The 17253-nt window shown below is 36.7% G+C and overlaps 1 protein-coding gene across 2 annotated transcripts; it reads right to left on the reverse strand.

Annotated features, from left to right (window-relative positions):
- Positions 1-4164: 4164 nt before the first annotated feature.
- On the reverse strand, positions 4165-10254 carry LOC139977997 (solute carrier family 35 member G1-like). 2 transcript variants are annotated; one of them, XM_071987889.1, is made up of 2 exons: positions 10066-10254; positions 4165-8394 (listed from the first exon to the last, which is right to left on the reverse strand). In XM_071987889.1, the coding sequence occupies exon 2, from the start codon at positions 8381-8383 to the stop codon at positions 7166-7168; it is 1218 nt and encodes a 405-aa protein (XP_071843990.1). In that variant the 5' UTR covers positions 8384-8394; positions 10066-10254; the 3' UTR covers positions 4165-7165. The 2 variants fall into 2 exon arrangements, with proteins under 2 accessions (XP_071843990.1, XP_071843989.1); XM_071987888.1 differs by having other exon boundaries at positions 4168-8422; positions 10066-10251.
- Between the last annotated feature and the right edge of the window lie 6999 nt (positions 10255-17253).

Raw genomic sequence — 17253 nt, forward strand, 5'->3', positions numbered from 1 at the left:
TGATTTGTTAAATACAAAAACTGCATTCAAATAACATCTTTTTGCAATTGTTGAAATAATTTCTCAGCTGTTGAAAAGACTTTCAAGTGATCAGTTGAATCACGCGTCGTACGTATACATATGAAAATTTACTAGCTTATGTATGAGAGGTGTGCGATAGCACAGGGTGAACTGCAGGTTGCATCCATGTAGTCAATGAAATGTGCTCTTCAACAATTCATGCTAAGGACAATGGGAATTATGAAACTGATATCAATCGTAATCATATCTTAAAATATGCACTCAACAGTCAAAATGAATGAGTATTGCAACATCAATGGACGTTATTACATAAGTTAACGAGGGTGCTTGTTTATACTAGAAGTAGTCTACACGTATACTTATCTGCATTGCAAGTTAATTATTAGCCCTTAATATCTTTGCTCCTGTAAATGCTTTCTTTTATCTCCAATGATAAATCAAACTTCTGTTTCGCTTTTCATTTTACAAGTAAATTGCACTGCCGCCGCAACTCTGATATGGAATAGTTCTACTCTGAACTCAAAGTGAAAACTACTTTGATGAAAGCGATTTGAAAATTAAGCTACTCCACAGTACGATTTAGACCAATAAAACAAAAAAAACACCTAATTGTTTAGGCGCATTTCAAGTACCATACCACGATAACAGTAATGTATATTCGTTTGAAAGGTTAACGGTCAGGGGAAATAAGACCTAACATGACATGATGTAATGCTTGTTTGAGATATTATCCATTACTATCATGTGCGAAGCATAAATCAAAGTACAGATGGTGTAATAAATAAGAATGATTGAAGGTTATATAAACCATTATAGAATGATTTGGTTAAATATGGATATTACTTTGAGTTAGTAGACGGAAGGGTTGGGTTTCAGAATGCTGACTTGCTCTTCTGCTCAAATATAAACGTTCATGATATGGAAAATTGCAAGTACAATAGCAGGCTAACATCTCAGCTATCATGTCGCGGGGAAGATATACCAGTCGAATATCTCTATCTATGCTTTATTGGGCCTTAAAAGTGACGAATCTAGTGGAACTATTCATTGTGGTATGACAATTATATAGTTAAACGTCAGTATGCTAATATGACAATAATAACACCAGTATGCTTTTTAACAAGCAGGCTCTTATTTCTGCAATATAGCTCAAACAAGTTATAATACATATATAAAAATTAAATAAGATGAGAATCACTAAGCCTAACAATTGTTGTTGTTTAACTTCATGCTAGTGTAAACTGACAATGTTATCAAAAACTTTTCATTTAAAATGCTAACAATTGATATCAACCTATTCTATCACATTCGAGTCTAAATGATAGCATGAACCTATAGGAAATTCCTTTTTACATTACACTCGTTTACTGAGAGTCTCCCAAGATTTCATGAAAATTAGGTTACTGAAGAGATAAAGCTGGGGAAACTTAAGTCAGAACACATATCTTGACAAGTCCGGTGATCGCAGGGAGTTCGAATTTAATTCTTGTAACATTGACATTTCTGTTGAGATCAAACTAATATCTTGCAATATAAACGTGATAGTCTTTACAAAGGCATGTAATAACAATGAACAGATATATTCTCGTATTTCTTATAAACCGTATTAACTATAAGATCATATAAAATACGAATGTGAAAAATGTCTGGACGACAACATGATGGGGGTCGAATAGAATGTGATCTCTTAATTAAAGAGCAAGAACAACAAAATGAAACGGAATAGTTAATCTTTCCTTAAAACACGCTAACACATACCAAACTTATACGACGAATTACGATATATAGTAAAGATCAGAACTGATATTAACATATAATCCATAGACACTGTTATGTTATCTGAAGTTTAAAATAGTGATTGTTTCATTTGGAGAGATATAATCGCAGAAGTTTATCTGTGAAGGTTACCAGTATTGAACCTAATGCTAACATGAACACGATATTCTATAAGTTCGCCGGGAAGTTCTGTCTCTCCGAATTATTCGTATATGCTAGAGGTGGTCTGTTAAAGTTTGACTATAACTTAATACTTTCAGATATTATGTTGAGCTTGAATAATCAGGAAGAAACTTGAGGGTAGAGGAGCATGTATTGTATTGCCATGTTGCTCTCAGTTTCTCTTACAAAGCACTTTCTTTCATAAAAGGAGCAATTAGGCGAAACACTTTCATACACGTTTCAACTTTCGCAATCGTCTCATGTAGCATATAGCTTAAGTTAAACAAACCTAAGTGTAAATTCCACAAGTAGAGGTTAAAACCAAACTAACATGTCATTGCATTACTTAATAAAGTCAACTCAACCTCATTTTCATGGTTCAAGTCAGTTACACGACTTCCTCATTAAAAGCATTACGAAAAAAAATAACCAGCATAACTCGTATTTATTGTTTAATACCAGCTACGCTATACTATAGTTAAGGTGCAGTACCGTATAAATCTCAGTTGTTTCTTCTGCTGACTGCCTCAAATACTGTTAATACCATCTGAATTAATGGGATGCCTAGGATAAAATTTTCTAAAAGTGGATTATTATGCTCGAATGGTAATTGTTTTGTGAATTTAGAATTATGCTTTTTAAGAACTCATTTATCTACAGAGCAGCCATTTATATTCAAAGTGGGTTCTTAGAATCTCTGTTATAACCCTTTTAATCTTTCAAACTTCTAATCCTCTATCTTATTTCTTATTTGTTCATTCTTTCATTCTTTCATGATTGAACGTTTTTACGTCTTTTATGAATCATTATAATGTGTCATATTTATAAATTTTGTAATTTATACTGGAATAAAGAAATTGAATTGAATTGTCCAATTCAATTTTTTTTAAGTACATTTCTTACCAAATTTCCAGTCCGTCTAATACTTTCATTGCTTTCCCCGGAACACTAAAGAATGATATCATTAACGTCGGTGGAAAAATAAAAAAGTAGCAACTAGGAAGAAACTTGGAGGGACTGTGGGTCATTTGACTTTCATTTGAGGGACAGAACACTACTAATTAAAATCAAAACAATGGAGAGGTTGTGCATTATATATCTCAATTTACTTCGCGATTAGAAACGAGCACTTTAAAATTTATCAAACTTGTACTTTTCATTTTGGAGAAATAACACTTTTAATACGACAGAAAAGAAACTGGATACTTTTCATTAACAAAAGGAGGCACCTTTTTATTTAAATGAGCCGTTTTTAAGGTTTTTAACACACTGCTTATCCACTAGAGAGCCTGTGTAAGAGAATGTGTAAAATTTAGTGGGCCTGGCGTTTCACAGGAGGCATATCCCGTGTGCTCCCATGGACCACCACCGCTGATTGTCACAATCGGAAAGCAGGCCTATATTAATTTTAACATCAATGTAAATTTTAATTTCAAACATATTGGATGTACATTTTGCACTGGCTATGTACTTTGAGGACCTATTAATATCTCTGTATACAGTGATTATAGAGTTTAGAGAGCGTCGAGCTTACTGTACGTGTGATGGCAATACTCCGTTAACTGAATGAAGGAATATGGTAAACAGAAAATAACGCTATAGGGGTTTGTAACTTGACGAAGTATGGAAATGTCAACTCAGCAGCTGCAAACTTTGAATAAGAAACATACAGTCTATTTTTTAATTCAACAAAAAACTACAGAACTGATCACTCATTAACCATTGCTCATTAACCTGTATGTATTCTGTGCTTGTATTTTTCCCTTATGTTACTGTTACTTTTCATTCAGCCTCTGAAGAATATCCTGCTAGAGTCGAAACGCCAGGCCTACTTAATTTTACATATTCTCTTACACATGCTCTTTTGTGGATAAGCAGTGTGTTAACAGTTTTGTTGTATTATGAGAACAAGTTAACAGTTCTGCAGTGTGCTACAGTGCCCCCTGTAACACATATTACCGTGTTACGAACACAAATTAGTAATAACTGATGCACGATTGAAGAGCATGAACAGTAGTTGTTGTACCAGCTATAAGTATCGGCTGACCGCAGATAACCTACAAAAGCAAGCAGCACTTAACCAGTGACCAAAGATTTTATTCATCCCGGTAACAGTTTAAGAGAAATGACAATGAAAATAACCACGACTAGTGCCAGACCTGTTAGAACTGGTTCAGTTTAGTTGGAACAAACAATGTTCCCAGTGTAGGAAGGCATTTGAAGTGAGGATCACGTTACTGTTGAAGTTTAAACGTACAATACTTTATTGCTTCATTGGTTTACACAATATAAATATTTCACTCTCCGAAGTCAAAGAGCCTATATGGAAATTGCGTCGTGAGTTAGAGCAAACGCTTTAAGGTCAAAGAATACAAACTGTGAGCACATAGAGAATCATTTCATTATGTCTTAGGTAGGGATTGTAGATGACTGTTCATTGCTCTTATGGTGTTTATCTTAAAGGGTGTTACGCGATAACGTATTCTGTACTGCATGGGACACTAAGATTTAAAACAGGTTTCAGCTACAAGCGACAGACATGGAGGTATCTTTTTCAATCCTCTTTCAATATTCCCAAAGTGTCAGTAAAGCACATAGCTAATAAAAAAAGGTGATACAATTATGTTAAATCTTGACAGAATAAATGGGTAAATGCAATAACAAGCAACCCCTCGTGTGAAGTAGGAATATTGGTACGACCTTACTTCGCAAGTAAAGTTCACGATTTTTGAAACCGTAAGTTTCTGTCTGGTAACTGTTGTGACCGGGAGATCAGTCGAATGACCTTTGATGGCAACTTTATGACAGGTGCAGTTGACACAGTGACAGACACAAAAGGTATAATTTTGTAAAAAGCAGTGCTGCTGGTGGAGGGTGTAGAGAAAAGTATGTCAATATGTCGTTCCCTCCCTCAATCAACCCTGAACATGCACAATGAGAATGGGTAGATGTTGTATTGTTCAAATGAAATTTCAGTTTGTTCAATTACCGAAACAGTTAAATGGCTCCCCAGTTATTATAGGCCAAGAGAAATCCTGTCTGTGTCTCTACTGGACTGAAGCTGATTCCAATTATGTAGGATCAGACAAAGTTTAAATTTAAATAAACAAACAGTATATATATGTACTTCATTTATAACCTGTGGAGTGTTAGCTCAGCGGTTAACGCCGGTGCCTTCCAATCATAAGGTCCTCGGTTCGAGTCACTCCAAGATTAATGTATGTCGTCCAGTTACAGAGTTGTTGATAATTGAAAATTCATAATAATGTACGTTAAATATGAATGTAAGAGATTGAATTCGGTCAGATTGCGGCTTTGATAAGCCAATGAGGCTTCTTCGCGAGTTCCTAAAATTAAATACATAACGCCCCTCGATTGAGTAGAGGGAGTGGAAGTGTATTGTCAAATAATTGGAATAGGGGAAATGTTGCTATAAAGAGAAAGTTTCTCCTTTCTCGTATAAGTTCAGTTTGAGTTCGCATGATAATATGTTTATCCTAACATGTTTTGTGTTGTACATTCCCTTATCTAAAGATTGAACCTATATGTTAAAGAAGAAAAAAAACCATACAGCGTTTGCTGTTATTTATTCACAGAGAAATAAATAACACCATACCGAGTGAAAGTTGCCAACCCAGTAAATTATTTTGCCAAACCGGTAATTATTTTACCCAGACAGTGAACCATTGGTCGACAAATATTCATATTCATATCAGAGTTTAGGGATATGCCAAAAAGGAATTACCAAAAGATTGAGTGAATATAGTATACTATAATACATCATATTATAATATGTAAAGTTAAGTCGACTAACGAAGGCTATGATATGAAAACCTGGATTAAATAAAAAAAATATTTAATTTGAATACGCCCTAGATTCTTTTATTTTCCATAGAATAAGAAATAACATAAGCAGGGCTTTGTTGAATTATCTAAGTGGAATTGCTAATATCAAATCTGTATAGTAAATCAAAGAATCCAATAAACTAGAAAATAGCCGTTGGTGAGCAAAACCATTAAGCGGTTTCTCCACCAAATTATTCTTATTGACTTCGGTGCTCCATTTGTGAGAAAAAAATCGGCGCTAATGCCATCTCTTATACACACATTTCAAATGCACACTTCTTTATGTTTATCTTATCGTTACAATTCCATCATATGTTAGCTTATTCACCATGTAAAACACTGTACATGTGTGTATTCTAGTTACATGTTACAGGTATATAATGCTTTCGTCGTAATCAGGGACGCAACCACGTATGCTTTTTGGCACGTCTTAAGCCCCCAGTGTAGAATCGTGAAGGGGGGGGGATCAACCACCCAACCTCACAGGACAAAAACATGATGGTTGTGTGCCAGCTCGTAATGAATGGATTGAGAATAGAATAAATCGGTATGAAATCAACTTTGCAATTTTATCTCCTTTATTTGGAGTACTGTAAGATGTATTAGAAAGGCTTTGTAGATTAAAACATGATTATCAACCCCAGGCCAAGATATTCCTCAGTTTACCTGGAGAAATTTGCATAATCACATTAAAACTATGAAGTTTAATGAATGAAATATAACATGTTCATAAAAACACTGAGAAATACTGTTGATGGTAACTTAGCAGTCAATTTGTCTCCCTATCAAACGATATTCCCATGAAATAACAAAATTAATCCAACATCCTACTAGCCACAAAAGACAAACCGCTAAGATCAATTAAGCAGGTTTGTATGAATGTATGTATTTTAGGGACCTTATGATTTGAAGGCACCGGCGTTAACCACTGAGCTAACACTCCACTAGCACTCCACTAACACTCACACTGTGTTATAATAACACACTTCTTACACACCGGAGAATTCAGAGAGTCTAGAGTATTTTCACTTTTCTGATAATTCTTTACAAACATCTAGAAATATAAATTGGTTGCAAAGTCATCTATATCTCGATGAGATATGACAACACTTGTATACGAGGACATTCACCAAGGCAAATGGGAATGTCTTTTTTTCTACAACCAGATGATATTTTTTCCACCGTTTTGTTTGGTCTTTTTGCAAAATATTGTTGTTACTTTATAGTTCGATATAAATTAAAAACATATAGCTTAGGCTGAATATAGTCTAATTGAATGATTCGATATGTTTCCTCGTTCATTCTCTTTCAACGTTAAATCCTAGTTCGATAACAATTAAAAGTGTTAGGGCCAGATAGCTTAACCAATCTCAATGGATTCATTTGAAGTTTTGTCTCGTTCTTTCTCTCGCAGTTGTTGATCTGGAATGTTAGTTTTGGTACATTTATTCTTAAATAGACTAATCCCAACATTAGCAAATATCAGTAGCAACGCTCCAATGTACGATGTCCATAAAGGTGAGACACCGAGAAACAAAAATTGCCACAGAAATGCAAAGACTACTTGGAAAGTGAGAACGATATTAACCACCGTCGCTGTCACCAGATTCAAAGACAAAATGAGACACAAATGACCTAAAAAGAAGCAAAGCCCAGCAGCCGAAGCATACATCCATCCGTAAATGCCTGGTAACGTCCATTGGTTTGCAGCTGAACAAATCACTGTGTTAATGACTATCATGCACAAGGCACACGTAAAAATCGACAAGAAGTTGTTTATTCCCAGTTGATTTTGCTTTCTAAAGCATATAGTTACCATGGCAAAGGCTACTGCAGTCCCAAGCGCTAAAACAATCCCAATATAATATTTTGCTGAATTGGTTTCATTATCCTGCTGGGGCTGACCGAACAGTACTTGTGGTCTAGCGATGAAAACGACTCCTACAAAGGCTATGAAAGAGAATATAGGGTCAAAGAGTCGAGGAGGTTCTTTCAATATAATCCAACTAAGAGCAACAACAAAGATTAAAGATGTGTGTGTAATCGCCATGGCATCGGCCATGTCCAAGTACGTAAATGATTGAGTAAAAGTTGTTAAAGCCAAAGACAAACTGATTCCACCGAGAAGAAGCCAAAGATAATGTGGTATCCGTTTTGGACGAGACGCTTTTGTAATTATAATTCCCAATGATGTGCCGATCAGCACCACAGGCATAGCGAGGACAATGGTTTGAAAGGCACTCAACGTCTTGGAAGCAAGGTCTAAGAATAGACTCGTTATAGAGAGAAACAAAGCTGATAAAAATGCAAATAATTGCCCACGTCGTTCAAATACAATGGCAACAATAGTTGACAGCCATCTTGAATGAATAACTTGATCACTGGCTGAGATACTGCAATTATGTTTTGAGGTCGTTCTTTCGGTGTCTGTGTGACTTACATCAACAACTGTACCTGGGGGCGATTGCAACTTGAAGTCATCATGTATTGATCCATGGTGGGTGGATACTGCGGTGTCATTTTCTTGTGTAATATTTTCTTGAAGGTTTAGAGTAGGATTGTCAAACCCTCCCGACATCTCGTTATTCTCTGCCGATGAAAATGATCGTAACTGCATCTACGATGAATTGATTCAATTAAACCGTGAGTAATCTTTTTGAAACGTGGAACTTATAAAAAGGAAATTAAAATTATTCTTAGATCTTGCAAATATGTATACCTCTTTTGCGAAAAATTATGCAAGTTTCTTTTTTTTAAATCCTCTGTTAACCTTCAAATTTATATCAGATGGAATTCTCTTCGATTTTATATTTGATATTTCATCTGACAATCTTACAATCTTATACATCTCAATGAATCAATCGTATGCTTACACCGTTAAATGATAGTGCAGTACACATAGTCAACAATTGTTGTCATATAAACTGTTTGCCCTTAAAAACATATTTTATAACAATTTTATCGCAATTGGTCCAATTTTTTTGTCTTTTGTTTTTTGTCTTTGATAAACTGTAACAGTGGACAGACTACAAAAAGACATATCTCCACCGTCCCGAATGAAAAGTTACATTTAGTAAAAACCAATGGAAGGACAACATTAAGATCAGGGTACATTGTCAGGTTTGGACTCTAATATATAGTGATTGTTTTTCACCAGAACAGAATTGTTGACAATCAGGCGAACGTCATAGTTTTCACGTCGAGTGTATTGTATTACACTTTTTGGATTTACCAAAAGATATTTCGTATCGTCTTGCGATACACATTCACACTCAAACATCCGTATACCAATGAGCACACGGTAGACATATGGTCGACTTATCAACAGCAACATAAACGTATTGGTTGATATACTGATACAACCTGGCAACGGTACTTGAGGTCTATGGAGTATCTCTTCTCAGTACTGAAGATGGGTGATGGTGGCACAACGATTTTACGAAATACAACCAGCTGTTTGGACCTTTCTTACTTCTCTATAACAAACTTCCCGATGAAGTACGACTCGATTCAGACTTCCTCCATTGCACGGTTTTCAATCGTTACCTCCTCTATCCCAGGAACCCTCCCACCTCCCCCTCCCCCAGACAAGAATGATACTTGAGTTACAGGAACCTATAGGCTCTAATGTTTTGGAGTAAAAGTAGCAATGTTAATATGTTTAGTTAAATTAAAGTTAACATGATCTTAATTTAAAAAAAGTAATGGCAATAGGACGAGCAATGTAACTGTGCTCACAAGTGATTATAAGAAATGGCAAATAAGAAAAGCATGCAAACCGGTATTGAATGTGATGGAGTAAGGTGGTATCAACGGAAATATAACATAAATTTTATGACAATTTAGGCGAAATTTATTCACAATTCATGTACTTAAGAAACATAAAGCGATTACACTCCATCAGAACATGGACCGTTTAAGGGATATAGGAAATTTACTTTAATTAACTTGGTCATAGCTTGTTAAAATATTCAGCCTTCTGAATTTTCTCAAATACTGTCAATTTACCTACACTAAAAACTAAGCGCCGTGCATGTTTTTGTTTTTTTAATTCTGACAGTTTTTTGTAAAAAGAATGTTACAATAAGAAGAGTCTCGACAGGTCGTAAGAGTTCGGTACGCTGTAGGGAGCCAATTCCAGCGGCTAAGAACTCATTGGCCCTATATCATTGTCAAAAACTCGACGACGGTTTGGGGTTCCAATGAGAAGTTTGCACATAATTTAACGTTACGTACAAATGTAGATTACCTTATACTTACTGTGTTATATATTTTGACTCGTATTACCAAGCGGCGTTGTTACAGAAGTCAGATATTTTTACAACTTCTTAGCGAAACTTCAAAATAGTCGACTCGATCTTTCTTCCAACGCTGTTTCAATAAATTGCCTAAACAGAGTCCATAGTTTACATGCGTAACAAACACTACGGAACTCTCCAAGTGCCAGATGAGATGTCATAATAGCTACATATTTGGTGTCATCATGATATTTTAACAAATTATTAAGATATCACTGGATTTCAAATGTAGGCCTCTTTAATCAACTATCTTTTATTGGAATAAAACATTTCAATAAGTCGATATAAAGATATGTAATTAATTCGAAATCCGGTTATTTCTAATGCGAATTAATTGATGTCTCTAACAGATGTTACATGTCCTTAAATGTGCTTTGGATGTATGTATCATAGCAATGTATCAAAGCAATTAAATATATATGTAATTTGAACTTATTAGAGATATCTGTTATATCAATTAAGATATATCTATAATTTCAGTAAGTGTTGTTTAAAGGGGAATACTTTTGTTAGGCTAGTGGGTTAGTAATTAATCATGCTATTATTTTCGGCAGTCTTGCTGACATTCGAACCAATGAGACATGCATGATATGATGTTATAAATGCATTACCTATCATGTATTTGAGTGAAGGGGGACTTTATGCGACAAAAATGTTGAAATGGTGACATTTTAATACGAGCGTAGTGGATAAAATTTTTGCGAAATGTTCAATTCAAGAAATGTTGTAAGAGATCAATTTATCATGTTGCTAAAACAAGTTGATAGTAATGTATTACTTTGTTGTAAAATGTTAAATTGGTGAAATATATTAAATGATCAATTGATCATTTTGCTTCAATCAAAGGAAAGATGGTGAGAAGTGCTCGCAACATCCGCTCGAAAACCTCGGATGGCACCATAACTGCTCTGTAAGTAAAGGTCCAAAGACCATAACGTCTTTATGAGAATATTATCACGCAGTCCTGGTAATATTCAATTGAAATTATGAAAGTCTCTTCAGAACGGTCTTCTTCTGACTTGGGCAATATAAATTCAGTTAATATACCATATAACATAATAGAACGGAAACCAGTTTGAACTGGATTAGCCAGGTTGAAGCAATATTACTAAGCCAACCAAGGAATACATTATATTCACAGAAGTTATACATCGAAGCCATACCGCAACTGCTGACAACAATACGCTTGCAGCTATTTGAAGGTCGCTCGGCCAATCTTGATTCACCCAAAATATAACTCGCGCTGAGGGTGCCTACGGTATAATAACGACATTTCGACGGAATCCTGATCTTATTGTAAAATATCTTTCATTTCCACATATAGAAACACTAGATACAATAGTTTTGCTCGAATTTTGTGGGAAAGGATACACTAGTTGAAATGAATTACCACTCACGGGTATTTAACCGCTGCTTACATATAGTTTTCTTACTTTTTGAGAAGAAAATCCTAGCATGTTTGCAAATGTTGAACAATCTTACGTTAGTCCCTTACTGACTAGATGCATAAGGCACAAATCCCAACCATCTATATCTTCATCTATATCCCAAACAATCTTGTTCACCATGTTAATTTTAATTAGACCGAAATGTTGAGGGAGATGGCTTCACATAAATGTATTAACCCCTTGGAAGCAGGTGCTCCAAGGTTATGGGGCAACAACAATTTAAAGAGGGGCACCAATAATTAAATGAGGGGCAAAATATTCATGTGCTGTTACCTCAGTATGGAGTTTTCGTTCACATGATGGTGGGACAAAGTAAGGGGGTGGGGTGGGTGAACACTAGTCTGAAAGTGGAGGGCATCCCCTGCCCCCTGCCCACAGCCTGGCTACCGGATTGCTGGGGAGAAGTTCATACTCAAATGGACCCATATAACCACTTTAGAAAAACATTCAGTGAATGATAAAGAATGATACACGCCGCATGTCATGTTGAGGTTCAACTTTTTCTTGAACATTTTTATGGTAATTCAGTTAAGACTACAAAAGCTGTAGCTCAGTGAAAGATCTTCCAAAAATTGCTGCAGCTATTAACAGCCAGGTACTTCACAATAATGAAACAACCAAGATGCCATTATTGTTGTATATAAGTTGATGCATGATGGAGGTGCTTGAAAATAGGTCAACACGCAAAAGGATTTCGGATATATTTCTCTGTATACTTTCTGTCTATTTTCAATGGACGTATCAAATTGTCCAAGAGGAAATTGGTGCAGTATATTACTTGCAAAATAAAAGTCCACTTTGAAGGAGAAAAAGATAACCTCTCTAAAAAATGTCCACTCCCCCCCCCCATGAAATTGTTATAGGCTTTTCTTTTAAAACAATTCACTTAACAATGATTGACATGCTGTTTCTATTTTCTACAATGTACATGCTTTTATTGAAGAATGTTAAAGTTCAAATGGAACGAGGCACTATCACACATGTAGGCATATAAACGTGTATTGCATGCATATTTAGCAGTCTGCCACGATACATTGTTGGTCTACTTTACAAGTAGTCTCTTTCTTCTGTAATATTATATTGTTTTCATTTTGTAATTTATCTCCATTTTGTAACTCTCAGATGCCTTCGGTGATGTAGAGTGACTCACATGTGCATACTTTAAGTTGTCATGAAATACAATTTATCACTTAATAAGCCCAAAAAAGGATGCAAACATTTACCAAAAACATTTAATCTTATCACCATTTTCTTGGAAGGTAAGCCTACAACAAGGCATCTGTCTTGTGGCATCTTAAGCTTCTTACTTACTAGCAGTTAGGCCTATGATATTGGCTTATATTGGCTTATATGAATGTATTTTAGATCCTCCTGCAGCAGGAACTCGCGAAGAAGCCTCATTGGCTTATCAAAGCCGCAAGCTGACCGAAGTCAGTCTCTTTAATTCATATTTAACGTCCATGATTATGAATTGTCAATTGTCAACAACTCTGTAATTGGACGACATACATTAATCTGGGAGTGACTCGAACCGGGGACCTTATGATTGAAAGGCACCGGCATTAACCACTGAGCTAACACTCCTGTGTTGATGATATTCCATCGATAATCACACTTAGGGTCCTATGTGACAAGAAACTATTGATCCAATAGGAGAGATCTCTCCGAATTCCATAATGGCCGATCTTGGCCAGCAATTTACGATGAGAAACTACATCAAATGCCTTAGAAAAATCAAGAATATTTATATCAACCTGGGTATTCTTATCATAATAGTGATCTAAATCTGATATAGTCTTGAGAAGCTGAGTAGTACACGAACGACTTCTTCTAAAACCATGTTGTAGGTCTGTTAAAATGGCATGATTGTCTAAATGATCCAGTATACAGTATAGATCCATATACAGATCCATATACAGTATAGGTAACTTATAGACGGTATTAACTGCTTGCAGTAGGGATGGTACCATTAGAGGTAGTATCCAAGTGAATCTTGCAAATATTAACTGTTTTGCTTTAGATCCCAGAGGTTTAAAACGAACGGCTGGCGTCCATATCTGGCATCGGGTTTCCCACAACACAATTCTATATTGTCACATTCTGTGAATTAAACTAAAGGAAATGAAGAAAAAAATGCAGCAAAGCTTGACTAGTCTCAGCTTACAGACTAGTAAATGTTTAGTCAAAGACTTAACCAAAAGATTGTGGGATTCAAAGCATTGCGTAATAAAAGCTTGCAGTGACAATAAGAATATCAGCACTCATTCATTAATTAGTACGTTGCAGACATTTTACATAATCAATTGAACAAGAAACGAGAGGGTTTTTTAACGAGTACCTAACAGAAACAGATTATTAATCTTGCAGGAAGATTGCTAGCCTCATTTGAACTTTTGAAACACCGGCTAACTAATGGGCAACGAAATGGATGGACTTTAACACTATTTATAACTCATCATATCAAAACTGTTTGCAGCCTTGAGGCTATTGCTCGTAAACTTTTAAAGTGTAAACACACCTTGTTTTCAATCAGGATTGCGGATTTGTTCCGCTTTTCTTCTGGTGATACATGTTTGTAATAAACCTAATAACTGAATGATTAATAATATCAGATACTGTAGAAAAAAGCGTAGACCTTGCTGGATAAGTTAGTAGTATCTGCAGTAGTAATGTAAAATGAAAGTGCAAAACTCTGAGCAAATTCATATTTGCCCAATTAATTGATTGATTGATTGATTAAAAGATTGTTCAATGGTTACAAAAGCATGTGCTGAGCACCGTTTGGCCAAACGTGCTAAAAATGTTCCCAACCAGTAGCACTAATACTCCCCATTGCTGGGCAATTTTTACTCACCTATTCGTAAAGTTAAGAGGTGAAAACTTAGCACAGTATTTCTTCATTGTTCTTCTATTCGCAGGGGCGTATCCAGGGGGGGGCGCAACAGGCGCGCGCCCCCCCCCTATTGGCCGTCACCAAAAAAAAAAAGTTTAGCAAAAAAAAAAAAAAAAAAATTGATGACGACCTTTATGTGAGATGTCGGTGATCGCTCAACCCCCCCCCCCCCCTCCCGTATGCTTAATTTTTTGTTTGCCAAAAAAAGGTTCTGGCGAAGTTCGGCGGCATAATAGTTTTAGAAACAGATGGTAATTGTGTTTGTATTATCACTATAAACACTAAGTGACATGCCAGCCATACTAAATTGTGCATTTTGTGTCCATATTTACTGGAAATGTTGCTTATTATTAAGGTCGAAAAATGGATTACATATGGCCATTTGCGGCGATCCTGTGTGGAGGGGGGATATATCCCCCCATGAAAATGGGTGGAGGGGATGTAATGCACCATATCCCCCCCCCCCCACCAAATGCCAGGGATAAGAATATTTTCATGCCTACATTTATGCATCTTCGTTAATGTACGGCTCTTTTTTAGCTTCATTTCTCGCCTACCATAAACGCAGTGCGATCTTTTCAAATAAAGCGTCTTTATAAAGCAAAAATAGTTGACTGTAGGCTTCATTGGCCCTATAACAACAAAATGTATTATTGCGCCCACGGTATTGATATAGTACATATATGCACCCTCATAGTATTCATATAGGCCCTATAGTAGGCCTACACACGTACATGTTCCCTCGAACAGCTGAGAATCTCATGTAACCAGGGTAATGCTTAATACACGTTTCACCTGGATGCCCTAGCAATCGGTACCTAGGAATGTAACTATGTGTAATTGTGTATTGCATGTGTATAGGCCTCTAATAGCCTGCATGAGGCCATTTTCTTCATCGAATAATATAAAAGAGCTCTCGAACATTCTAACGTTGCGCCTGAAACAAGATTGACAGGGGCAATTTTCCCAAAATAACACCCGAAATTAAAAAAAAAGTATTTTGGATCCTGATTATGAGATATTTCGGACATGACATCCCTATTTTAAAGTTGGGTATATGCCGCTTGGAAACCTCGGGAAGTGCCGTTTCCGGCCATCTAGAGGGTTTGTTAATCCCAAAATTTCTTCGAAAGCAAAAATTGTACACCCCCTCCCCTTAGACCCATCCCCCAGGACGGCGATCATTCATGCCTGGCGCCCCCCCCCCCTATTGGAAAATCCTGGATACGCCCCTGTATTCGTGTGATCACATGTCACCAACGACTTTCCGTAATATCTTAAATCAATCCCAAACTGCCTGTTAATTACACTATGCATCAGTAGTTTGCTACTTTCAATTTAAGAAAATTTCTTAACAAGAAGTTAGACCCTGGGCACGAAAATTGTTACACTCAACCCGGGCCGAGTCCCTTTACACCCAGAATGTGCTACGTCCCCGAGTCCCCATTACATCGAGGAGACTGATTCTCACATTGCTGCGTTCTCGAGTCGCCCTTACACATAGAGTGAGACTGATTCTCACGGTACTACTTCCCGGGTCCCCTTACATCGAGGAGACTGATTCTCACATTGCTACGTCCCCGAGTCCCCATTACATCGAGGAGACTGATTCTCACATTGCTGCGTTCTCGAGTCGCCCTTACACATAGAGTGAGACTGATTCTCACGGTACTACTTCCCGGGTCCCCTTACATCGAGGAGACTGATTCTCACATTGCTACGTCCCCGAGTCCCCATTACATCGAGGAGACTGATTCTCACATTGCTGCGTTCCCGAGTCCCCTTTCATTGAAAATGAGACTGGTTCTCAAAGTGCTACTTTCCCGGGTCCCCTTACATCGAAAGTGAGACTGATTCTCAGTGCTACGGCAGGCGAGGTATGACAAGTTCCTAAGATGGAAATAAGTCCTCCATCAGATCTATTGGTTGGTTATCAATGTTTAAAAGGGGTGAGGGTTTAGTGGGGTTATGTTGCAATGATTGCTTCATCGAACTGGTAGGCTATTAACGCTACTACGAAGCCACATGGCCATAAACTGTAATGTAATGTAAATAAAATCTTATATAGCACACTACGCGCGATGCATCTGTGAGCTTTACAAACAATCTAGAAAATACAATGCCATAAAACATTATATAGCAAAATACAGTAAATACATATACCAACTACAGAAATATACAGGAATATGAGATCGAAAAACTATTAAAAGTACTGGTGAAGCGTAAAGCGATAAAACAGATTGACTACAAAATCTACAATTGAATGCTAAAAAGTGATAATTCCAATTGAAGTTAGAACCTAAAAAACACGACAGAACAACATAAAATCTAAAAAATCCTAGAAACCATCTTTGTAGTGCTCTTGAAAGAGATGCGTTTTCAGGTGTGACTTGAAGGAGGTGAAGTTCGTGATCATACGAATTCCGGGGGGCAGCTCGTTCCAAAGATCAGGTGCGGCGACCGAGAATGCTGTGGGGCCATAGTGCTTCTTGTTATTGGTGTTGCGAGGAACGAGAGTGAACGGCTTAGAGCGAAGGGCGTGTTTGGGTACCCGAGGTGTGATCAGCTCAGACAGGTAAGACGGTGCCATTCCGTGTATGCATTTAAATGCAGTAAAGTCAAAGCCAATACAGTAGATTACAAGATGGAAAAGGGGAGACCTAGGAGGTCAGATTGTATTCGTAGTCACAGGATGGGGCTGGCGACTGACAGAGAAGTAGGTAGTGACAAGGGAAAGTTGTGGTTAGGTTAACTTCCTCTTCAGCTTAGGCAACTGTCTTTATTTCAATAAAAATGACATCCAGATGTC

This window comes from Apostichopus japonicus, chromosome 12 (genome assembly GCF_037975245.1).
Source record: "Apostichopus japonicus isolate 1M-3 chromosome 12, ASM3797524v1, whole genome shotgun sequence".
Taxonomy (NCBI): Eukaryota; Metazoa; Echinodermata; class Holothuroidea; order Aspidochirotida; family Stichopodidae; genus Apostichopus; species Apostichopus japonicus.